Source organism: Aspergillus puulaauensis, chromosome 5 (genome assembly GCF_016861865.1).
Source record: "Aspergillus puulaauensis MK2 DNA, chromosome 5, nearly complete sequence".
NCBI lineage: Eukaryota > Fungi > Ascomycota > Eurotiomycetes > Eurotiales > Aspergillaceae > Aspergillus > Aspergillus puulaauensis.
Window position 1 is genome coordinate 2,345,472 of NC_054861.1, and position 22,745 is coordinate 2,368,216.

A 22,745-nucleotide genomic window follows, 5' to 3' on the forward strand; every position below is an offset into this window, starting at 1 on the left:
TTAGTTATATAGAAATATATATGCTAAATAAAATGCCCAAATATTATACATTATGATATTGGTTGGCATTCATCAGATCAAAAAACGCCAATCGTTTCAGTGATGGGATCATTCCTCCAAACCAGATTTCCCCAGTTGATATTCGTCTGGAATTTCAGGCCATTCATCAATCCCATCTAAGAGGGCCAACGCCATACCTCCGCTCTGGTGTACTTGAATATGGCAATGTAACAGGAACGCCCCAGGGTTGACGACGTGGTAGCGAATCGCTAACCAAGTCGGACCAGTCGCGGCCGGAGGGGTTGCAAAGGTATCTCGGATCTGGGGAGTTTTGAAATTGAAGTTCTCGGGCATATAGTGCATGGCCTCGGCTACAGAAGAGTAGTTCCATTTCCCTTCACCCTGACCGATGACGAAGAATTTGTTGGAGTGCTTGTGGATGGGATGAGGGGGCTGGAGGGCATTCGCCACGTCGAATATCAGGTCAACCCATGTTCCGTTGTGGGTGCCGATGGTAAGGTTTTTGCGACCTGTTTTAGGGTAGAAGAGGAGCGGCGACGCCTCTTCCAAGGCTAGAGGAAAGCTCGAATTGCCCATGGTCCAGGTATAGGATTGATCAAAGCGCTCAAGGGTTAGAACATGGGTTTGAGCTACCCGTGCATGAGCCACGTTCTGGGGCGCGGATGGGACGATAGCTGATTCATCCAAAACAGTGTGGATTGGTAACGTAGGTGCTCCAACAATGTCGATAGATGGAACTGAAGGCTGCTTCTGGGGTTGAATATGGCTACCGTTGTGATATGTCATTAGTGCAGTGCCGTTCAGGATTTGATTGACGCCAGTATTCGCCATGCGAATAGTGTAGTCGCCTGCTGGTTTGTCTAGCTTGACTAATACCGAGTATCTGGCACCGTTGGTGATGGTGATCGCATCAACTAGCATCGGTTCGATATATTCTCCATCAACTGCATAAACATACATGGGATGCTCATCGATTGAGAACGTAATTGTTGAAATCATGGCCGAGCTGATTAGATCGTAGCTAACGTACATTTCGGTAGCGTTCGCATAAAGCCGTTCTCTCAGGCCACGGCTTGGTGTACAACCCGAAAAGACTGACGGAGGAATGGCGCTGAGATTGTGTTGAAAGGTTCCCTGAGCGACTATGTTCGTTGGCGGAATGCATCTGGGAGAATCATTAGTCCGCGCTGTGACATCCTATGGCTATTGGGGGATAGAGCCATACCCAATATCAGTCAAACTTTGGTTTCCGAGAACTCCCCTTTGCGCTTCGGTGGTATACCTGTCTAGGTTTTGTTTCCCTAGACAACTCACTGATCCTTTACCGTTCACGAGCAAAGCATTCGCGCATAATGCATCGAGGCCCATTGCCTCTTCAGCCTCCCAAATTTCCTCCGAGGCCAGCTGGCGTACATCAGAGAGCATGATTGGGGTAGATCTGCTCTCAGCCTTTTCTAGGGCTTTGAGTTCGTGCGGATCGCTCGAAATAGAAGCAAAGGGCCTTTCAACCGACGCAGCGGCAAGAATATGGATCGGGCCATAAAGGCCATCCTCCTGCTGACCGCGCTTGTGGGCGTGATAGAAGTAGCTTCCATGGTTTGTCGCTCTCCATTTATAGAGGAACGACCCTCCGGAGGGAATCGGCCGCTGCGAGAGACCAGGAACACCGTCAGACCATGGAGTATCTTGCTGGTGAATGCCTAGTGAGCATAAAGTGTCAGACACCATCATACTTCTGCCAAGGTAGGTTAGGGCTAGGAGAGGTTACCATGGAAGTGGACAGCCGTAGAAAAAGGCATGCTGTTGACAACCAAAAACTCGACATCGTCCCCTTGCTTCAAATCCAACGACGGAGCTGGGAATTGACCGTTGGCCAGGATCATCTTACGATGAATCCCTGCGGGTTGCCAGTTTTCCCATGTTAAGTTGACTTGGAACGAAACAGTGTTTCCGGTCACCTTCAGGTTTTCATCGTAGCCATAAACAAAGGCTACAAAGTAGAGGAGGATGGGCAACGCCAAGCTGCAGCGCAAAAGACCCATGTTGCTGAAGCAAAGAAACAATAAAACCAGGAATATGCAGAGTCAGAAACCGCACAAACCGGGGGGGCGCCTCGAGAGAAATAAAGCCTCTGTCACGAAGCACGCTCGACGTGCATATGGGACTCCATGCTGCAAAAAGAAAACTTTCGGCTGTGCAGGACAACAGCTCTGGCATGCATTCTCCCGCATACGGTAGGGCACCTGGAAGAAATCCATATCTTGGACTTGGACCCATGTTGGGCGAATCGAGTGTGTCGATCTATTGGATTGAGAGCAAGGGCCTTGCCGATCATTTTCCACGAACTGTGAGTTCCCACACCCGAAGGATTGAAGGAATGCCGACTGGTCGACAACAGAGGACTTCATTCGAAACCGAGATCGCTAGTTGGAGGCCGAACATCGAGGCTGAGTGACAGCTTGGCTTTGATTGTCTCAGTATGGACATGGCGTAACCTGGCGTGGAAGCCTCACAACCAATCTTTGATGTTGGGTCCTGGGGGCCTTGACGCCTTACCGTAGCAATCACTTGCCCATCGCCAGATCCCAGAAAGGTGTGATTCAGCGCTTGAGCTCGCACCGTGCGCCGCAGACCCGCTCTATTTACGAGTCCCCGCTAGTTAGCATACGAATACCTGATTAAATATCGCGCTGAGTCGCCGATTGCGTACACTGTAGTGCAAGCCTCGACGATTGAGGGCTTTAGCTTTTGGAATGAAGCACACCGAAGAAGACAGCCGCGCAAGAAAAATAGCAGAAAAACGCGGAGACAACAGGCCGAAGGAAGGGCGACGACAGGCGCGCAGGAGTTGAAATGAATTCTCTGAATTCCACACAAGCACAGCAGCAATAACGCTGAACGGAAGGAGATGGTAATAGGCCCCTCTCTGATGGTGTTTGTTGAAGGAAGAATGGTCGGGCTCCACATTGCCGGACTTGGACTGCCGGCTACCAACTTCTTTGGACCGATCGATCTGAACCATTCGGATGATCGGACCCAAGATTGCCAATGATTCCGTCGGAACTACACCGTGCACAAATAAAGTCTGGGGGAAGTTTGTCTGAACAATGCATAATTATATTATACAATTCGAAGATAGAAAAAGAAACAAGAAGAGACAGTAGAAGAATTGAGGACGAAACGATCCCTAAAAAAGACATTCTTCGAGGAGGCAAACGAAAAAAAAAAACCCGCGTTTCGTCAACAAGAAAGCGTCGATGCTATCGAGCATGACGTATATGGGCAGAGCATTGGGACCTAACCAGAAACCACAAGCCAGCAAGGTTCTTTCATCTTCGTCCCGGATTCCTTGCTGACAGCGCATTTTCCACGTGGGACGAATTCTGGCGCATCCCCGCGAAGCTTATTGCCCTGAGCTAAAGGCTTTCTCAATTCACATGGGTTCTTTCTACTCCACTCCTGCTCAGATGGTACCTGGGAAAATGCTTCAATACGAGGTGCCTGGTAAGCCTACACGATAGTGCTGTCAGTAATGGGCTATTCTGGTCTGATGGAAATGGTCTCCTTACCTGATGAGAGCCGGGGGAGCGATACTCGTCTGAAAACAGTTTGTTCTGGGGATCTTGAAACCCCTCTGCCGACCTTCTGAAGGGGCCACTGAACCTTCTTTCATTTCCGTACGGCATTGGAGGGTAAAAGGGTTGAGACTGCGAAAATTCGTACGGCATGGCCGGAGGAGTGGTATCAAACGGCCTCTGAGGCGGGCTACCAGCGTTTCCAGCGGGACGGCCATGGCGCGGATACCAGCCCCCGAACGAAGGAGGTGCTGAGGGGCCAGGAGGACCGAAGCCAAATCGCGAGTTGGGATGCCCGTCGAAAGGACCGATATCGTGGGGCGCGTGGAAGGGAGCTGGTAGGCTTCGTGGTGAGAAATTCCTCTTCCTGTTGAATGAGTTTTGCGAGCCAAATGGGGTGCCGCTCTGTTCAAACACAAGTCAGTTGCTGATACTCTTCACGTCTGAAATAACTGTGTGGAAAAGTATAGAACACAGCGGAGTATACCGAGCTTCTCTGGTATCTGTGACCTTTTCCCATGTTGGTTTGTTGGTTTGTGTTGGGGATGATGGAAGGAGGATAGAAGAGGGAGGTGAGACTGAAGTCGAGTTGGCGGTCGTCCGATGGGAGTGAATTCCCTCAATTATCGCAGGCACGTCTGCCGCTGGCTTTGGCGTCGAAACTGTCCCCGAAGTCATGAGCTTTAAAGACTAGACAAGCTATTCAGATGAAAACTGATAGGATTGTCACTGTTAGCTATGTATTGCTGTAGTATATATGTGGCCATGATGTCCCAGAAAAGCTACACAACGGCCTGGGAAGTGAAAGAAATTTTCGAATATGTCGAGTCTTTGCAAATCATTGCAAACTGATCAAGTAGACTCTTTTGCAAGAACCATGGCTCTGATTTAACTAAAAAGTGTTCTGTTCTACGGGCCAGTAGGTTGAACTCAGTGGTCAGCCAAAGGGAAATGCTCTCACTATCTGGACTCTGACCCAGAGTGTTTGCAAGTACTACGAAACTGTTTGATACTGAGATAGTTGTGGACTGAACTGCCTGGTTGATTCCTAACTAAGTACATATCTTTTCATATGTGCGTTGTGTCCATTGTCCGTTTGATAGAGTGGAGAAAGATTTGAAACATGCAAACAACAATGAAATACTGGAAAATGTGCCTCAGCTCATCCCTGAATCCCCCAATCCACGATCGCTTTCTCAATCTGGGCGCTCGATAGCAACCCTCCCAATCCTCCGCCAAACTGGCTGTGTGAGTGTCGGGCGGTCAAAATGAAAGTGAAAGAAGGGTAAGAGATATGGTACAGAAACCAAAAGCCATTAGATCCAATGAGATCTGACGACAAATTCTCCAGGGAGAGGTCATCCTTTGGACGGATTTTTTTTTTCTCGTTTTTTGAACTTTTTCGTCTGTTTTTGGTGTTTGTTGTTTTGTGCGCCAATGGCTGATCCCCGTAGATCTTCAAAAACAGGGAGACTTGATAATAGACCTGAAAAGCAACAAGAAAGTGACTCAAACATTGTAGTAAAGAGGTGAGCAAGAGAAAGTTATGTCAGCTGTATTTCCATTAGCGAATGGCAACCCTGTGAGAAAGTTGAGTCCATACTCTAGTCCTGCTCAAGTTGGGCCTGAATTTCGGCTAGGCTGGTTCTGAGAGTATCCTCAGCAACCTTCTTCTCCAAGTCCTTCTCCTTTGCAAGTATCTCCGCCTGGATGGTCATCTTGTCTAGGCTCTGGTAATCTGCGAGTTGTTGCTGAAGGGTAAGGGCTTGCTATTGATAGCCGTTAGTAACCCGAAAGCACCATCAAACCACATTCAAACAAAAGCAAGAACACTTACGCGAATAACTGTCTCCCTCTCTAGAGAGGTGGACAATTCTCCAACTTTCTTACACAGCTTCTCTATGCACTCGCGGACCCTCTCCAAATCGAAGTAAGTCTTGGCTTCTAGAAGCAATGGTGCTTCCCCAGTGGCACACTTAGGTGACTCCGTTATCTTCTGAGCCGGCGGAGTCAACATATTACAGGCAGTACGCTTGGGTCCACGCGTCAAACGGTGAGGGCTCCCGGTTGAGGCTGTCCGTACATGGGGCTTGCGTGTTTGGGCCTCCACGCTGCCTGGTAGAGCCGCTTTCGGGGCAGGCGTGGCCTTGGTAAGCGTTGATGTCGTAGGTCGAGCAAAGGATGGTATATTACTGTCCGGGCCGCGATTCTGGGGCGCTAAAAGGCGGGGAATTGACGGGGTTGGGGTACTTGGTGATTCAGCCCTAGTTCTGTTGTTGCGGCCGCTTCTATTCCAACCAACTCCACTAGAGAGCCTGGTGGCGTACTTTGTCCTTGGTGGTTTAGCGGTTTTTTCGGAGTCGTTAGAGTTCAGATTTTCCTTCGCTGTACCTTTCACGCTGCCAGGGGCTTTGTTTTCGTTCACAATGGCTGGTGCTTCTGCACCGCCTCGGGATTTGAAAATGTTACGGAAACTTCCCAATAGGTGGTTGCTTTTCGAATCTGGAAGTCTGCGCTTGTCCAGATTCTGATTAAACTGACCTTCGCTCGAAGCCAAGGGTGTAATGTTATTGAAAGTAACATTACGTCTTAGGTTCGTGGCCACCTTGGAGCTCTTACTGGCCGTGCCTGCGGGATTCTGCTCCGAGCCAGAAACATCAGGAAAATCGGATAAGGCCTTGAGTGAAGAAGACCTAGGTGGATGAGAACAAACGGTTCCAGCCTTGATCACAGTCTCTGGGGTGGCTTTTAGTTCAAGGTTTGATGGTGTGCTCTTGGTCTCAGGCGTTGCCTTTCCTGGAGTCTGTAGCTCAACGCTCTTGTTAGAAACCTTGCGTACGCTTGACTCCTGACACGAAATATATTGATCTGGGATTTTCGGAACCATAGGCTCTTCATCAGAGTGGAGGCTTTTTGAGCTTGGTGAGAAAATGCTGCTCAAGCTAGATTTGTTTAACGGATTACGTGAAATAGACAACTCTTTACCACTGATGTCCCTTTTTGAGATACTTTCCATGGAGATCTGTGGACGGCAGAAATTGCGGGAGGCTGGAGTACTCTCTTTGCCGCTATCAAGACTGATTTTCGAGCCCTGTGTTCCCCTCGATCCAGGAGTAGCATCTCTTGGATTTTTGGAATTTTTCGGGGTGTTTGGAGTGAGATTGCCCAAGCGTTGGAAGAACGAAGGGCTGGTCTTTTGAGCGATAGAGGAGCTCGACCCCATGATTACTTTCTCAGCAGATGAAGTAATTTTTAGGGTAGGGCCACGAGTTTGATTGCCGCGAGGTCCTTGGGCACGCGTGCGATATTCTCCTGTAAAGGCAACAGGTGGTCTTTCTGTGTCATTGATATCCTTAAAATCCCAGGTATCAGAAGAAGACACCGACACCGATGAAGATGTTTCAGCGTCCTTGAGGTCCGTCCTTGAGGCCGATTCGGACATGAGAGAGGATTCCTGGTCCGTTGGGCAAGGACGGGGGCCACGAGGCTTTTCAAGCAGTCGAATTCCTTTTGGAGATGGCTCGTATGGTGCTTCTCGAGTACAAACACCTAGCTGTTCGGTGCTACGTCTGGGGACGGCAACTGGTATAAAGCTACCAGATCTAAGCCCCTTGGCAGCAGATGAGTGTGCTGCTTGCTTTGGGGCCGCGATGCGAGGAATACGCGAGCCTGTAGAATCATCATTATTTCTAGGCAAGATTTGAGTCTCAGGGCTTCCAAATGTCCCGGCGCCGGGCGACATATTTCCGCTCTCTGCTATGCATGTGTTAGTGTTATCAACGTACGCCGGTAAAGTTGGGCGTAGAGGGACTTACTCTGTTGGTTATTACCCTCACCGCGGCAGAGGGAACCGAGATCAGGTGCACTTGCATAAGCGGAAAGTGAGGTTCGGGTTGCTTTTCCAGGAGCCCTAGTGGAATCTTCTACTTGAATTTGATCAGCATCTAAACCCCGATTCGTGGTGGTTGATCTTCGCAACAGAACGTAGTTCTGGTGGAATATAGTGGCAACTTACCTTCCTGGAAGCTGCCATGGCCATCAACAGGAATATTGTCGGCTGCACCATTGGTGGCTGCGTGGGTGTTGGCGGTAGGGCTCTGTTTGGGGGAGTCTCCTGCCTGGGACATCTTGTTTATGATTTTGAGGCTTCAACAAGCAGTGATAGACCTGGAAGAGACCGAGAAATGCAGTCTAACACGTTGTTTGAGAACGTACGAAAGCTGAAGGAGGAACAAGAGAGGTGGAGGAAAAGTAGGAAGGAAGGAATGTTTTTGTCTGGGGGAAGTGTTGCTGGCAGATAAATGTTGTGAATTATTTCTCGGCGTCATATCTCAACAGTGTTTGTGTGTTTGGCTTGAGAAGACGACATGGCGACGACACTAGCCAGTTGTAGGAGAAGAGAGGAAGCACAACTCGCATGAGCTCCATTATTCACTGTTGCTGAGGTCACTATCCTCTGTGTTTTTGCATTTGAGATGATACCAACAGAGACGAGCTTTTCTTCTTTATGATGCAAAGATGCGTATACGCCAGGAAAGCAATTATTCTCCATCCATTCTTTGTAGGTATATGCCTGTGTAACCTTGGAGCATACAGGTTCAAGCAGTTTGACGTGCACTTGGAACTGACGCGAAATTCGAGGATTTGCCATTTTGAGGCTTGCCAGGCACCTTTCTAGCAAGCAAGCAAACCATCCGTGCTTGAGTTTCCGAATGTCAACTTAACCTTCGATAACGAATGGCAATAATACCTTTGCTGCCTGAGCAATTTGAGCCGACTCAGAAGACGTTTTTCGTTGCGCCTGATTCCCATACTCATAACACGTTGCGTAATATCTCTTCCACTTTGTTGGCGCTTTACTCGGTGGCATTGTATCCTCTTCAGGATCCGGCTATACTGTGTGCGGGACATACATCTTTTCTAAGGCCCCCGACCTTGAACGGCAGCCGTATTGGCGGAAAGTTGAGAATTGACGCATTGTCTTCAGATGACAACGTATACGCCATACATACTTTTTGCCCAAGCGGCCAACATATAGTGCAGCACATTTGGAGGAGTGCTAGGATTCTCCTTTTTCCGACGAGGCCTTGTGGTCGTTCAACCGGCTAACTGTGATGTCTTATGTACCGAGACCGAGATACATTTCTAGACCCGGTAATTTCGAGACCGTATTTTGGTCCATTTCGATTCGGATAGCCTGATTATCCAAACTTTGGCCGTGTCAGCTTAGCCACAGCATTGAAGGGGTGCATTGGTTTGCCTGCCAAACCGATGAGCCATATATACTTCATGGAGATTCGAGAGAGGGTTGATACTCAGCATACGAATAGATGCCGGCTCGACTAGCCTTGGACTGGATATTTGCTCCATCACTCTGAACACGACCATCTGCCGCTGGCTACTTCATCGCCAGCTGGAGGTTGTGTTCGTCCAAGCTTGTATCTTCCAGATATCTAGATGCCATCCAGGGCTGGAGTGCATTGGGTATTTAAGATGAAGTGTTCGCTGGAACAAAAGGCAATAAAATAACCAGAAGTATAGAAAGGGAATGAACTGCTTCAATGATAAGTGTTGTATATTCCTGAATAAACAAAGATAGCTTGTCACATTTGTGTAGGTCCGGCAACTCCCGTCAATCGAAGCGATACCTCTTTGGGATGCTAGCTTGGTGAATAGTAGCACGCCTCAGGCACCTTTTATTTTGCTGTTTACCAGGCCTTTATCTTTTATCCTAACTGATGTATTTAGCCACCTGAATAGCTTGGTTATTTTGAAGCATGTGCTCTGGAATAATTAGCCTCTATCTTTTTACAATATAATGTGAGATAGGGCTGAGATCAGAAACGCAATATTAGTATGGCAATATTGACATGAGTATAGTTGTATTTGGAGAACACTCTTATATTATTGTCAACGTTCAACTATCAACTATATCAGTATGCTCACCACGTTTTCTTTTCCCTGCAGCATGGGCTGACGAGCTCTCCGCTTTTGATCCTGTGCTTGTCCACTCGCTCACCTCCCATTCTATAGTAGTCGACTGGTCATCGCTTACTCCAGCGCCGCGTCTCCTTTTCATTAATTTACCCAATCCACTACCTTCGATCATTTCCTCAAACCAGGGGATTCCGTCCGTGGTTCCATGCCTATAAGCCCGAGCGAGATCCGACGTGGAAATGTCCGAGGGCACAACGAGCGTTGATGAAGATTTGGAAACGGGGGCATCTGAGGGAGTCGGTTCCTCCTCTTCTGCCGTTGACCCTAAGGGCTCGGATTCCTCCCATTGGGGAAGAAGCTCCAAGTCCTCTAATAGCCGCTGATCCTCGCCGTATAAGCTACCGATAGTCACAGACATAAAATCAGCCTCCTCGCGTGGGTGCTCGCTCCAGTATGTAAGCGGCGATCCGCAAAAGCCGCAAAACACCCTCTGCGTGTGCGGTGCATGGTGTGGCGAGAAGATACGACGGATGGTGCCATGCGTCTCGTCGGGGAAGAACGATTGGGTATGGGATTGGTACCAGTTCAGAGGAACTCGTAGCCAGGCAGTAAGTGGTGTGCCATAGGATTTCCCTAGATAGTGATTGCGTCAGGATAGATGGAACTCCCCCCTCAAAAACGCGAACGTTACGTACGGTTGTCTCTGCCGCCGTCGAAGTAGACGCGGGCGTGGTCGGTCACATTGTCAGGGATTTGAATCAGATATTGATTTCGCCCACACATACAGGAGCCATGCAGAGACTCTTGCCGGTCCATGTTGTTGCGGAAGGGTAGTTGTGCGCTTCTCACGTCCAACTGGTCGCTTTTTGTAGCGAGGTATGTGGAGATGAGGTCATAGGTGGTATTAGCGGAGGCGGCCAATTGGTACACCTCACTTTTTGTGTCGGAAAACATCAATCCATGAGGTGATGTAGGATTTCAATATCCAGAAGCTATCGAGATAAGTCAAAAAAAAGAGTGACTACATCGCTTTTCACAATGCACAGCCGAGCCCTGTCAAGGATGTGAAGGAGCCAAGTCTGGGGAGAGTTTGGCCTCTGAAGACCCCGATCGTCAGTTTGGGTTGCGAACTTACGTATTAACTTTCTACTCTGGTATGGATGGAGATTGGAGACTAGCCTGAATAATTGGCCAGTATCCATTCGGTTCACCATCGTTTGAGGATTTGATTGCGGGTGGATAAATTAAGTATGGATTTGGGCTGATCAGGGAGTCGGGACGAGTCGACTTCTCCGCACGCTAAAGTGATCCTAACCTTGAGCGTTCGAGATGTCGCAGTTCCTGGTTTGGCGCCTTTTACACCAGTCTTCCCTTCTTCTGACTCCTCTACCCCCATTTTCCCTTCAACATACGTTCTTCTACCGTTTATCTGTCCATTTATTTGACTCTTCGTGCCTTTTCGGCACTGCTACCTCTTGTTCTCGTCGGTCACACTTGCCGTCACATGAGACTCGCCCCTCTTTTGCTACACTCGCTTCTTCCACTCGTTCTTTGAAAGAAATAAAAATAAAAATAAAACCAGGCAACATGCCTTCCGCGCAGCCTCCTCCCATCCTCGCAAGCTCTTCTGAGCCGTCATACTCCCCGATCGCAGCCAGCGCATCTACGAATGTGGACGAACGACATGATCGCTCTTCCTCCACCCCGACGAACTCGTCCCGACAGGGAGGTGCTAGCGAGAGAGACAAGCCTCGTTTGACGGAGCAGGAAAAGAAGAACAACCATATTGCCTCCGAACAGAAACGACGCGCGGCAATCCGCGAAGGCTTTGACCGGCTCACCGAGCTTGTTCCTGGCCTTGAGGGCCAAGGACGCAGCGAGAGCATTGTTCTGAAGAAGACGGTCGACTTTATCCGCCAACAAATACAGGAGCGTCAGAGCCTTGTTGAAGAAATTGAACGCAGAGGCGGTCGCGTCGACGACGATATGCGACCTTAAGTTACTTATTCCCTCGGCAATTCCTTCGATGCCGAGGCTTGTCGGCGTTCAGGTTTAAGTTTGATGGCTGGTTTCAGATCCTTTTCACGCAAGAAACGACATAATGCCTTCCGTTGATACGACAGTGCCGTCGTATACCCGCCGCAATGCATCTCGGGACATTCAACGCAGAGAAGCGAAAGCGGCGTGAGCCACAATCGGTCCTCAGTAGGGGGGAACAATGGGACAATGCATTTCCTTTGCAGTCCTACATATTTTTGATATACAGAGTACAATGGGGTTGTATATGTACCCCATTTTTCATGATAACGGTTTTTGCAAAGGATTTCCTAGTGATTTGGCGTTTGGGCGTATATGCATGGTATGAGGTATCCCACGGGATAAGGTCTTCTCAAACTCTTGAAATCAATTATCCAGGCGCGCTTTTCTTCTATTTTACAATATCAGTGCACATTTCTCTGAAGGTCTATCGTTTGTTGGGAGGTTTCTGGAACAAAGCCCCAGGTTTACAAAGTAGAGGTTTGCTCGTGAGATGATAAGCCTGATATATATTCATCCCTCTTGTAGTGCCAACCACTGCCAAAATACAGCTACCTATCTTTTCTTTATTATATACTTTTCCTTATGATATATTCTCTCCGCAATAGCTTGTCCTATCAGTGTCTTTAAATATTATAAAACCAAAACAAACAAGCAAACAATGGTGCCCCTGAATATATGTGTATATAACCCTGAATTGTATGTATATAACGCCCTATTCTCCCGCAGATAATGACCTAGGCTGCCGCGTGTCATGCATTATAGCCCACACCACACACCCATGCTCGTAGTTATCAACAAACCCGCCCCCATACCACTCATCCTGATCAAAGTCCAGATCACAAGTGTACCCAAAGTCTATAAAGGTTTGTTTGCAATAATCGCCCATTGGCTGCGGACTCTTCGGCTTGCATCCGGACTGGTTCTCCGCCCAGATAACGGATATCTGGAGAGATCCCGGGTCGCCCCAGACAAATCCTAGAGTATTGTCCGGGGAGAGTTCATCAACAGAGGGTTGGTAACAGATAGCGTCAACCATATCGGCGAAGTCATCGAATGTGAATGCCTTGTAGCGGCCGTCTGCGTTGTGGTCACGGAAACAGTAGGGCTTGGGGTCTGGGGGGGTGGTTGGATACGGGGGGTCGGAGTCGGTTGGATCTGGGTCTGGATTGCCACCATCGCCATCGTCACCGTCGTCGTCAGGTTCAGAGGTGGGGATGGGAGGCATAGTGTAGTCGTTGCTTCCAGACGTTACAACGATTTGGATGCCCTCAAGGTCTTGAGGAGAACTTGTGAGTGGCCGGCATCGCGCGGTGGTTGTCGTGGATGTGGTGCTGTCTGTTGCCGAGCAGGCTGTGAAGGTTCGCGTGCAGTCTTCTGTGCAGGCTGTGGTAGTAGTGCTCGGGAAATTCTTGACCGTGCAACGTTCCATGCACCATGATGCTGTTTGTCGCGTAGAACACGTTGTTTGGCTATCATCGGGCCCATCGCCGCCACCGCCGCCGCCGCTTGATCCCCCACCTCCTCCACAGGAACGACCAACACAGTTACCGGCACCTGGAGGACACCCTCCAAGACAGCCACAGACTCCGCTACAGCCACCAATGTCGGAAGAATCGCAGTCGTTGGCGCATGGGAACCCACCGCAATCCTCACCCGGGCCACAGGTTGGGGTTGGGAGGCCCTCGCTGAAGGTAACAGATGGTGGGTAGTTTGACGGAGGCGGTGGAGGGGGACTTGGACTACTTGGATCATCAGGGTTTGATCCTGGCCCTGTTGGTGTCGGTAGAGGAATGACGGGGTAGGGCCCGGGGCTCCAGGTCCAGGTGATTGGGGGCCTCCAGCGGTTAGACGTTGACGTCGAATTTGGCCCCTCGTAGGTCTTGGTGAAAGTGCTGGGCTCCAGCCGGACACTGCTTGTCAGCCAAATAATAGTTTCATCACCCTCTTCTTGGACGTGATTCCACACATCAATGCTTGACAGGGTAACGGGGGACGGTGTGATGATGGTTGTCCCAATGGATCCCACGGTAGTGGTTATTGTAGCGTCCTCTGCGGCAAAATACTGAGTCGTCGACCAATATTCTTCATATGTCAATGTCGTCGGAGAAGGCTTGATGGTCGTTGGGCTTTCCAGTCTCCAAGGGGGGAAGACAAACGTGCAAGGGTATTGGTCACATTTCACGACAGGGTCATCTTCCTCATATAAATCCGGGCTAATGTATACAACACCCGTTCCTGGACCACCGGGACTACCAGGGCCATCTCCAACAGCGTAGGCGGAATCCAGATCGATCGCCCAGTCTGATGTGCCGCCCATATTCAGGCCGGTGATCCAATCGACTCGACTGTTATAGGATGACCTGGTCAGCCATGAAACCCATTCGGTGCCGTTGTACACCAGGATATCTCCGTCATCGTCGGAGTGTTGCTGAACATCGTTGCCGCTGGCAAGGATTTGGCGAATCTCGTTGTTTGAGATGTATCCCCGAGTCCCTGTGCACCGACCTGGGGCTGCGTCGGATTCGGGGCCCACATATTTGCAATCAGGGCCCCAACACCCTTCTTCAGCCATCTTGAAGCTTCTACCATACAAGGGCATGCCGATTATGAGTTTATTCGCGGGAACACCCGCCTTTGTCACCATAGAGAGCGAGTTTTTCGTCTCGGTTTTGTTGACATGGGAACGCATGCAGTCACCGTTGTCGCAGTACTCTCTGAAGTAGGCGTCAGAATACCCAATGTCTTTTCTTGAACAATAGGCTACTGGAAAGATAAAGAACTTACACAGCCCATTCATTCCCGTAATCCCACTGTCCGTGAAGATCGTAGGTCATGTATATAATGTAGTCAACGACCTTACTTATCTCCGCAATAGGAAAGCCTTGCAGGTACCAGTAAGATGCAGGAGCCGCAATCCCAATAGTTAGGTCCGCAGGCAGTGCTTCTCGTACAAGCTTGAGGAACTTCAGATAGTTGGGACCATCTTCGGGTGAGCCTGCAGGAATTCCAGGGATGTCAGGAGCACCAGGATATTCCCAGTCAAAGTCAACGCCGTCGAGCTCGTTATCAATAACGAACTGGACGACATTATCAGCAAACAGCTGTCTCTGCTCAGCCGTCACCCCTTCGCGAAAAATCGGGAAAGTGTCATATTCTGTCGAGAATGACCACCCACCAAAGGAGAGAATGCGCTTGCTTGTTCGGATTTGTTTGAATTCGTCAAACATGTCTTGGAGGTCTCCCAGTTCAACCTCAAAGGACTTGGAAATACCAGCAAACGCAAAATGCTGTAGAATGTTAGCTCTAGCCTCCAGACTACGCAGTATGGAGCCAACTTACGATGTGAGTCCAGTCCGTTGAGATGTGGCGCGGCTGTTGATGTTAGTTAAGGGCCCATGCCGGAATATAAGAGAAAGCTTACCAGCATATGAAGGCACGGCCTGTCCAGGTTAAAGGCTTCAAAGTATCCAACCCGCATGAATTTTGCCGGGGGCTCATCGTTGTTAACGACGTCCATCCCGCAGTTTGCAATGCAGCCATTACTGTGTGGCTTTGCAGTACCAGGGGCACCAGTATCGGATGGGCTTTCAATGCAAAACTCCTCTGTTATACCACACTGGGCCCAGACGTTACAGCAAACCCTTAGTGGACATGGATTCAAGTTCACCAGGTCCGACATGTCATCCGGTCTTTCAGTTCCAGGAACCTGTGGACCACACACAGCGTTTTCAACTGGTGCCGGCATGGGTGGGTCGCCCTTGCTAAGGCAGATGATATTGCCCTGCTGCAAGGCGTCGCATCCCATCCAGGCCCAGGTGTTACCATTTCGGTCCTCAACATCTTCCGTGGTCATGCCGTTTGCATTCGCAATGGAATCGCAGGTGTCATCACTCTTAATTGTATACGTCTTGCAGGACCCGTCCGGATTCGGTTGAGGAGAGAAATCCGGTAGATTACCGGATGAACAGCAGACGTATTTACCAACCTGTACGGGGTCGCAAACATCCTGGCCGTTGTATTCTTTAAGCTTATCCTGGGTAATGCCGCACCTGTCAGCCAGTGCCCAGCAGCCGTCGCCGGCTTCTGCCTGGATATATTTGCAGGTAGCCCGTTGTGCAGAAGTAGCGTTCGAGCTCGGAGCAACAGATATTTTAGTACCCGGAATGACCGTGATGGTTTCATTCCACCCCGGTCCACCAGTGGAAGACACGAGGCACTCGGCGTCGTTCCACTGGCGCAGGGCATCTTGGACAGACTCGAGGTTGCCAGTGGAATCAGCAACGATCCCAAAGACACGAGAGGTGATGGAATCGCCACTGCAAATCTGCGCTGCAGTCCGATCCGCAACCGGGGCCTTCCTAACTTCCTGCTTGAGAAAGCTTTGGACGAGGCGGGTCGACGTTTCGGCGTCGAACTGGGAGCCAATGTGAACACCTACAATGGTCTTCCCTGATTTTGCAAGGAGGTGGCGTGCAGAGGAGGTACCGGGAGTCTTGCTCCTTGGGGCATTGACTATCGCCGTTGCCGCAGTTGTAATGGCTGGCACGTCGAGCGAACCCGCAGCCGAGTCCCAGCGAAGGACCTTCACGCTTGCTTCGACCTTGTTAGGCTCTGCAGTTCCAGCAGCCCTGGTAAAGGCAGCACCCAGCTCGGAAACCGTTTCGGTTACAATCGAGAGCCACTGCCTCTTCAGAGGGGCAGGCTGGTCGCTTTCAGCAACGGAGCATGCTCTCAGTGTCGAATGCGCGTTCGGCCGGTTGACCTTGTTGTAGACATTGAGATCAAATAGAATGGTCTGGTTACAGGAATCCAACTGCGATAGGCTTCTATAGCGCGACCAGCTTTGTAGTTTATCCTCTGTACAAGAGACTGGGCAACGAGCAGAGGCTGAGAAGGGGTCAAACGAAGCAGCATGTGTGAAATTTAGAACACCGAAAAGATATATTGGAAGAATACATGCAAGGAAATGCCTTTGCGACCACATTTTGGCGTGGAAGCGCTCCAGGGGCTGTCTTGGATTGGAGCAGTCTTCAGTCGTCAAGAGAAGGATCGGTGCTATATAACTGGCATTGTTTTAAGCAGCGGCAAGATAATTTGATTTTTCGTAGTCATGAAAGTCCCGCAACCAACACACTACTACCTGGGATGTATCCCTGTGAAGCCACTTTTACTAGTATAGCTGCTACTTTGAGCAAGGAGATAACCAGAACTCCGCCTTTGCCGCTGTTCCAACACGCTCGGAGATGAGTTGGGGCCACAATAGGCGATGTACAAAGTATGCCAGAAGTACACCACGACCTAGGGGTTCAACATCTATGCAGGATTCGGTCCAATCCCGTGGCTCTCTCGCATGTCTAACTGTTGGGACAAGGATGTTCGGCTCAGGGCCCCTTTCAATGCGGCAACTTGACGCCGAAGCCTGTGATTTTCATCGGATTGCCAAGTACGCTACGACCAACAAGCCCTAATATCTGTGCAGCGCCGCAAAGGCTTATCCAATGCGATATCGCTTTGGCTTGGCTACGAACGCACTAGGCGGCCATGGCCTCTGGTTCAAAACCTTGGCCCAACATGAGTTATGTTTAAATTGCGGCGCAGAAGGCTAACGGAAACGTCGGTTGGTCTGGGCATGGCGCGTATACTGGGAACAACAGGTCTGCTTCACCCTTCGACCAGTCATTTGCTCCAGTCGCCGTACCTCGCAGAGTCAGTGTGATGGCTCCTACATGGATTCACCCTCTGTTGGTGTTGCACTCCTCTCCTACTAGATACGGAAGAACTTGCGAGTCACCAGGGGTGGCCAGTGCCACGACAATGGTGTTATTCGGATACCCCTCTGGTCCCCCTGCTATATCACGGCCGGCCTGCCATCCCTCTACCACTTTCTTGAGTAATAACCAAAGTTGGTTTCTCATGCCTAGTATTGTACCACGAACGAAAACACATACTCGCTTCACAGGCTTGGGAAATGGTGGGCATCAACAGCCTGCCCGTTTTTGTTCTCCTTGGGCTCAGCGTCGGGAGGGCGTTATATCCCAGGTATGGAAGATCCTTGTCTCCAGAAAGTCCCTTGTATTGACCCGTCTCAGTAGCAATCACTTCGTGTCGGCGCTCCTCCCTCGACAAGACGACTTTGTTGATGACCTAGCCTGTGGGCCACAGTGTGAGCCAGGAGTTTGTGGGACCGGCTCTTGTGCATTTGACTCGATCACGCCCGAGGCCTTTCGGGATTTCAGTCCTCAGAATATCTCAGAGGTCAGGCCGCCAATCTTTGGGGGTCATAAATCGGGTATAAAGTCTGGTGGAGGAAACAAGACCCTTTCTCGGCGGGTTTTTCGATACGGCTTTACTAGCAACAATTACAATGGGAAAAAGCCGACCGTAGGAGAAGCAGATTATTACCTTCCCCAGGTCCTGCTACATGACAGGGAGAACGATTATTTCGGAAATGCTGACGGTTTTTTTGTTACTGGTAAGTCTCCACATGAGAGCTATTTTCTATCAAAACCTCGTAGCTAACCAGGTTTCCAGGCTCGGAAGCCGCAGTGATGAGCCAGAGACAATTTGGCGACGAACCGTTTCAATTTGGTACCAACGGTCTACATGGCTGTACAATGGTGACCATTGTCTCGAGGCGGGCTGTCTGGATGGTATGTGCATGGTATGTGATGGGTTATTCTGACCTTTGCTGATCAATTTAGGCACATTTCTGGGAGGTTTTCTCTCATTCCGGGAAGTTTGGAGTCGAGCCAAATGACATAACGTACATGGGTTTCCGGGAGAGGGTCCTCGATGTAATCAGGGATATCCCAGTGACCAACCCTGTTAACCCGCCAGGGGGCAAAGTGTATGAGCCGCCTGTTGGGCCCAGGATCGACCCCAACTTGTTCAACCGGCCTGACGACGGCACCCAGATTCTCCTCTATGTTCCCAACCCGATGGGATCCGAGGGCGTAGAAAAAGCGACACAGCGATATGCAAAAAGAAATGCACAAATGATTGACGCGCTCAGGGAGCGCGTTGGAGGGGATCCCGTGGTGAAAACATTCATCTACAATGCCCTCTATTATGATAATCCGGCTGATAAGGCCTTGAGTCGCACCACCCGCAGAGGGATGGCTTTGTTCCAGTACGATCCGAACAGCAATAAGAGAAAAAAACGGGCGTGGAGGCTGTTGTATGAAAATGGCTTTTATTCGGGGGTGATTGAATAAGGAAAGAGGGGTAGGGCTTGGCAGATGCAGGCATAAATATATAGATGAGGCTACTTCCCAGCTAGTTTACTTCCCAGTTAGAAACCACATGCGCCATGGCTTCCCTTCTTTCCCTCCCCTTAGAGGTCCTTGACCGTGTCTATGAATATGTCGCTTCAGGCTACCAGCCCAGCCTGTCGTCCCTAGCTCTCGTCAACAGATATTGTTACCGGGCTGCTAGTAAACATCGCTTCCGACGTGTTACAATCAGGGCTCCCCTTGATCAGGGCATTAAACGATGGACCGACCTCCTCCAGTCTGCGTCTGCCTTTACCGACGTCCGCAGACTATCAATCATGTCTCCAAATGAAGGAGGATACAACTCCAAGCATTCATATTATACAAATGATCTGGATGACTTGACTTGCATCGACGAGTACTTTGATCCGGCAATCTGGAATCTTTTCAGGTCTCCTCATCAATACAAGGATGACAATGAATGGGAATCTCTGGTCAATCTAGTCGACCAATTATCCGGGCTCCAGGATTTAGTCTGGGCCTGCGAGGTTCCATTTCCGCCTCCCCTACTAGACATCCTGCATCAGAAATTACCTGACTGCAGACTGCATAACATGGCGTTTAAGCTCCCAAGTCTTCACTACCATGCGCACTACCCACAGGACGTTGATAACAGAGACTTTACCCTGGCTACATCTCCAAACCTAACCAGTGCTCTTGTCCCGATATCACATTACGACCATGATGGCAACGTGGCATATAATGAGGAGGCAGTGATACAAATGTCGGCAGAACTCGCGCTAAACTTGAGAGAAGTGCATGTTGCACGAAGGCCTATCGAGGCCTGTAATACACGTTACGAGGCTATAAAACGAGGTCGACCACCCTGGCCGGGCTTCTTCCCTAACAGCCCTACGAAGCATGGATCTGGGCCGCTAAAGCAGGCACGCCTGCAACGGTGGAGCCTGAACCCTGCTGCAATATATACATTCAAACTCTGGGAGAACAAGCTCGACTTTTCGACCCTCCAAGTTCTCCATCTCTGGGAGGTGGATGTAAAAACTTTGTTATCCGCGAGTTCTCACAGCTTCAAGTCTCTCAGGGTCCTGGCATTACACTTGAAGTATCCTGAAGACCATAACATGGATTACAGCCTAGATGAGGCTATATATTTAGATAAAGCCGCAGCCTCGTTTGTCCTAGCACTTCCTCCTCTTAAGAAAGTCCATTTCTCCGGAGTACACAGACACGAGAACACGTTTCAAACAATCCTACAGCTCCATGGAGCAACACTACATACATTATCACTTATATTATTACCATCCTCTTCCTTACCAGGCCCTCTTATGACAGTCAGTCGAGTCCAGCAGATTCAAGCACACTGTCCGAATATCCGCGACTTACGAGTTTCTATCTTACGCACCCGGGGTAATGCAGCAGAAAGCGAGGCTACAATATATCAGACTCTTGGATTATTCACTTACCTCACACACTTGGAGCTCCAGCTTCATCTGAGAGATCCCTATCCTGAGTCTCTAGTTAACGACGCTGATTATATAGATCCTCAGCAAATACCCGACCAGGAACTCCTTGTACGCGCAGCAGTGGACGAACCACTCGCTCGAGAGATCTTCACCAAAATCATAACCGCTGGGGCACGCTCGCTGCAATACCTGAGAGTAAAAACATCAACTACCTGGATCCCACAAAATATCAAGCCTATCGCGTCTATTATGGCCCGGCATTGGGACTGCATCAGAATCCCCAGGGTCGGAAATAACCCCGCGGACATCCAAGTCGACGTGAAAGAGATCGGTACGAGACTGAGAGATTTAAGAAGGAGGGAACATGGGGGACTTAAGGTGGGCCTGGCCCCGTACGAGAAGATATTCCGCGAGCTCTGGCCTGTAAAGGGAGAGAGCTGGGAAGAGGATTGGCATAGCTTTCCCTTGGAGGCAAGTAAGGGTGTTTGAACTGAGTTTATGTCAGTCATGTGTTTACACGGTATAAGTATGGAGTAAGGAATTATTTTATTTAATCTGATATTTCATGTTTAAGTAGTAGTATTTGATTCAATGTCCCTCCACATAACAACCCGAGTAATAGTTATATCACATCATGCACCTTCTACGGATTTTCTAGCTCATGCCCGGTAACTTAAGCTTGTTTCTTGACAGTACCCGTCATGCTTGAAATGGAAAGCAGGGGGCGATTGCATCAATTTTTGGAACCGGGTGGATTGGAAAAAAAAAAAAAAAAAAAAAAAAAAAAGGGCTGACCACGAGAATGGCTAAGGAGACAATATCAAAAGTTTGTTCCAGATACAGCAGGCTATAGTACATGGATGTTAAATTACCGTTGACACAATACCATCACCATGGAGCACGAATACTTATGTTTGAGTCTGGGCCGTCTGGTTCAAGTCGCCAACTAAGAAGCTTTCGCTTACCTATATACGAGTGCTCGAGTGCTCATGCTTCTCCATCAACTGCCAGGCCAGGAATGCGTCTGTTTCGAAACAAATCCACGAAGATCTGGTGATCAAGACAAGCCTGGGCGCTGTACTGATGAGTAAATACCTCCAGTATATCTATAAATCTCTCCTTATCAGCCGCAATTGCAGCGTTAATAGCCTGTTCTGGAGAGAAAGGCACTAGCTCCGAGTATCTGCTATTGTTATCCCTTGCTTCGTGTATTATGGCCGTGGCTCTACCCAGATCTGCTACTACGGTGGTTATTACGTATCGTCAGGTACTTGGGTACATATATACCATGGCTTGACCGAAGCGGCAATTTCTCAACGAGACCCAGCCTATGGAATATAAATTTAGCCTGACATAGGATGGAAGCATTCCTTCAGAACTATTGTCAAGCAATACCTACATGAGCCCCAGGTGCCCAGCCTCACCGCCCACCGAATCTTCAAGGCGAGTCAGATCTAGGAACGCCTCGGATACCAAGATCTGCCCCTCGTTCGCAGCTTTCCACCTACGTACTTAGAAATCTACCGCCATTTCTGAAACACCCAAGGGAACAGACCAACTCACCATGCCCGACGATAAAAAAGAACCGCTCCTCTCCACCTCGGACGACCTACCCCCCGCCTACGAAGCCACAACTCCAACACCCGCCCCTTCAAAACGCCAACTCCCACCACCCCCGCCTCTCCCTCTCCCCGTGCTCCAGGATCTTCGCACCAAGCGCGTAGTCCTTGCCTCACAATCCCCGCGCCGCCGCCAAATAATCTCCTACCTGGGCCTGCCTAACATCGAAATCATCCCGTCCGACTTCGCCGAAGACCTCCCCCACAGCCTGCAACCCTTTGAATATGTCCTAGCAACAGCCACGCAAAAGGCGCAAGATGTGTACGCGCGCGAGATCCTCAACGAGGAGAAGGGCGAGCCCGCGCTCATCTTAGCGGCAGATACGATTGTCGTGGAGCCGCAGTCGGGTAATATATTGGAAAAACCGCGCTCGGAAGCGCATCATATTGCCATGCTCAAGAGTTTAAGGGATACGAAGACACATAAAGTCTACACGGCAATTGTAGCGATGGCGCCGCTGGATAGTGCGCGGGATCCTGGGTATGCGATTGAGACAGCGGTTGAGGAGACAAATGTCAAGTTTGATGGCGAGGTGACGGATGAGTTGATTTTGGCTTATGTGCGGACGCGGGAAGGGGTTGATAAGGCGGGGGGGTATGGGATGCAGGGGCTGGGGAGTATTTTGGTGGAAAAGATTGATGGGAGTGCGGATAATGTTATTGGGTTGCCGTTGAAGACGACATTGAAGGTTATTGAGAAGGTCATGGCGAAGGCAGATGATGATGATCTGTTAGGAGGAGAGGAAGGCGAGGGGGAATCAGAAGAAGAGGATTAATTGAATGCCATTTGGCATCGATGTTTAAACGTTAGACGTTGGAGATACCCAGTGGGTTATAGATGGAAGGGGAGTATCCGGA

At 49.7% G+C, this 22,745-nt stretch overlaps 11 protein-coding genes across 11 annotated transcripts; 4 read left to right on the top strand and 7 right to left on the bottom strand.

Annotated features, from left to right (window-relative positions):
- Positions 1-108: 108 nt before the first annotated feature.
- Positions 109-2,063, bottom strand: APUU_50901A (multicopper oxidase; the record flags this gene model as incomplete). Its single annotated transcript, XM_041705950.1, has 3 exons — positions 109-1,186; positions 1,247-1,721; positions 1,790-2,063. The coding sequence occupies 3 exons, from the start codon at positions 2,061-2,063 to the stop codon at positions 109-111; spliced, it is 1,827 nt and encodes a 608-aa protein (XP_041558384.1).
- Positions 2,064-2,105: 42 nt separating this feature from the next.
- On the bottom strand, positions 2,106-2,429 carry APUU_50902A (uncharacterized protein; the record flags this gene model as incomplete). Its single annotated transcript, XM_041705951.1, has 1 exon — positions 2,106-2,429. One exon carries the CDS (start codon positions 2,427-2,429, stop codon positions 2,106-2,108), a length of 324 nt encoding a protein of 107 aa, XP_041558385.1.
- Positions 2,430-3,318: 889 nt separating this feature from the next.
- On the bottom strand, positions 3,319-4,116 carry APUU_50903A (uncharacterized protein; the record flags this gene model as incomplete). Its single annotated transcript, XM_041705953.1, has 3 exons — positions 3,319-3,531; positions 3,591-4,001; positions 4,084-4,116. The coding sequence occupies 3 exons, from the start codon at positions 4,114-4,116 to the stop codon at positions 3,319-3,321; spliced, it is 657 nt and encodes a 218-aa protein (XP_041558386.1).
- Positions 4,117-5,200: 1,084 nt separating this feature from the next.
- Positions 5,201-7,338, bottom strand: APUU_50904A (uncharacterized protein; the record flags this gene model as incomplete). Its single annotated transcript, XM_041705954.1, has 2 exons — positions 5,201-5,365; positions 5,434-7,338. 2 exons carry the CDS (start codon positions 7,336-7,338, stop codon positions 5,201-5,203), a joined length of 2,070 nt encoding a protein of 689 aa, XP_041558387.1.
- A 582-nt stretch (positions 7,339-7,920) lies between these two features.
- APUU_50905A (uncharacterized protein) lies at positions 7,921-8,247 on the bottom strand (the record flags this gene model as incomplete). The annotated part of the gene is made up of 1 exon (XM_041705955.1): positions 7,921-8,247. One exon carries the CDS (start codon positions 8,245-8,247, stop codon positions 7,921-7,923), a length of 327 nt encoding a protein of 108 aa, XP_041558388.1.
- A 1,266-nt stretch (positions 8,248-9,513) lies between these two features.
- APUU_50906A (uncharacterized protein) lies at positions 9,514-10,487 on the bottom strand (the record flags this gene model as incomplete). The annotated part of the gene is made up of 2 exons (XM_041705956.1): positions 9,514-10,166; positions 10,229-10,487. 2 exons carry the CDS (start codon positions 10,485-10,487, stop codon positions 9,514-9,516), a joined length of 912 nt encoding a protein of 303 aa, XP_041558389.1.
- Positions 10,488-11,120: 633 nt separating this feature from the next.
- Positions 11,121-11,531, top strand: APUU_50907S (uncharacterized protein; the record flags this gene model as incomplete). The annotated part of the gene is made up of 1 exon (XM_041705957.1): positions 11,121-11,531. One exon carries the CDS (start codon positions 11,121-11,123, stop codon positions 11,529-11,531), a length of 411 nt encoding a protein of 136 aa, XP_041558390.1.
- Positions 11,532-12,285: 754 nt separating this feature from the next.
- APUU_50908A (uncharacterized protein) lies at positions 12,286-16,557 on the bottom strand (the record flags this gene model as incomplete). Its single annotated transcript, XM_041705958.1, has 4 exons — positions 12,286-14,287; positions 14,358-14,860; positions 14,913-14,945; positions 14,995-16,557. The coding sequence occupies 4 exons, from the start codon at positions 16,555-16,557 to the stop codon at positions 12,286-12,288; spliced, it is 4,101 nt and encodes a 1,366-aa protein (XP_041558391.1).
- An 830-nt stretch (positions 16,558-17,387) lies between these two features.
- Positions 17,388-18,787, top strand: APUU_50909S (uncharacterized protein; the record flags this gene model as incomplete). The annotated part of the gene is made up of 3 exons (XM_041705959.1): positions 17,388-18,045; positions 18,105-18,223; positions 18,275-18,787. 3 exons carry the CDS (start codon positions 17,388-17,390, stop codon positions 18,785-18,787), a joined length of 1,290 nt encoding a protein of 429 aa, XP_041558392.1.
- Positions 18,788-19,122: 335 nt separating this feature from the next.
- Positions 19,123-20,757, top strand: APUU_50910S (uncharacterized protein; the record flags this gene model as incomplete). The annotated part of the gene is made up of 1 exon (XM_041705960.1): positions 19,123-20,757. One exon carries the CDS (start codon positions 19,123-19,125, stop codon positions 20,755-20,757), a length of 1,635 nt encoding a protein of 544 aa, XP_041558393.1.
- A 1,075-nt stretch (positions 20,758-21,832) lies between these two features.
- On the top strand, positions 21,833-22,663 carry APUU_50911S (nucleotide diphosphatase; the record flags this gene model as incomplete). The annotated part of the gene is made up of 1 exon (XM_041705961.1): positions 21,833-22,663. The coding sequence occupies one exon, from the start codon at positions 21,833-21,835 to the stop codon at positions 22,661-22,663; it is 831 nt and encodes a 276-aa protein (XP_041558394.1).
- Positions 22,664-22,745: the final 82 nt, after the last annotated feature.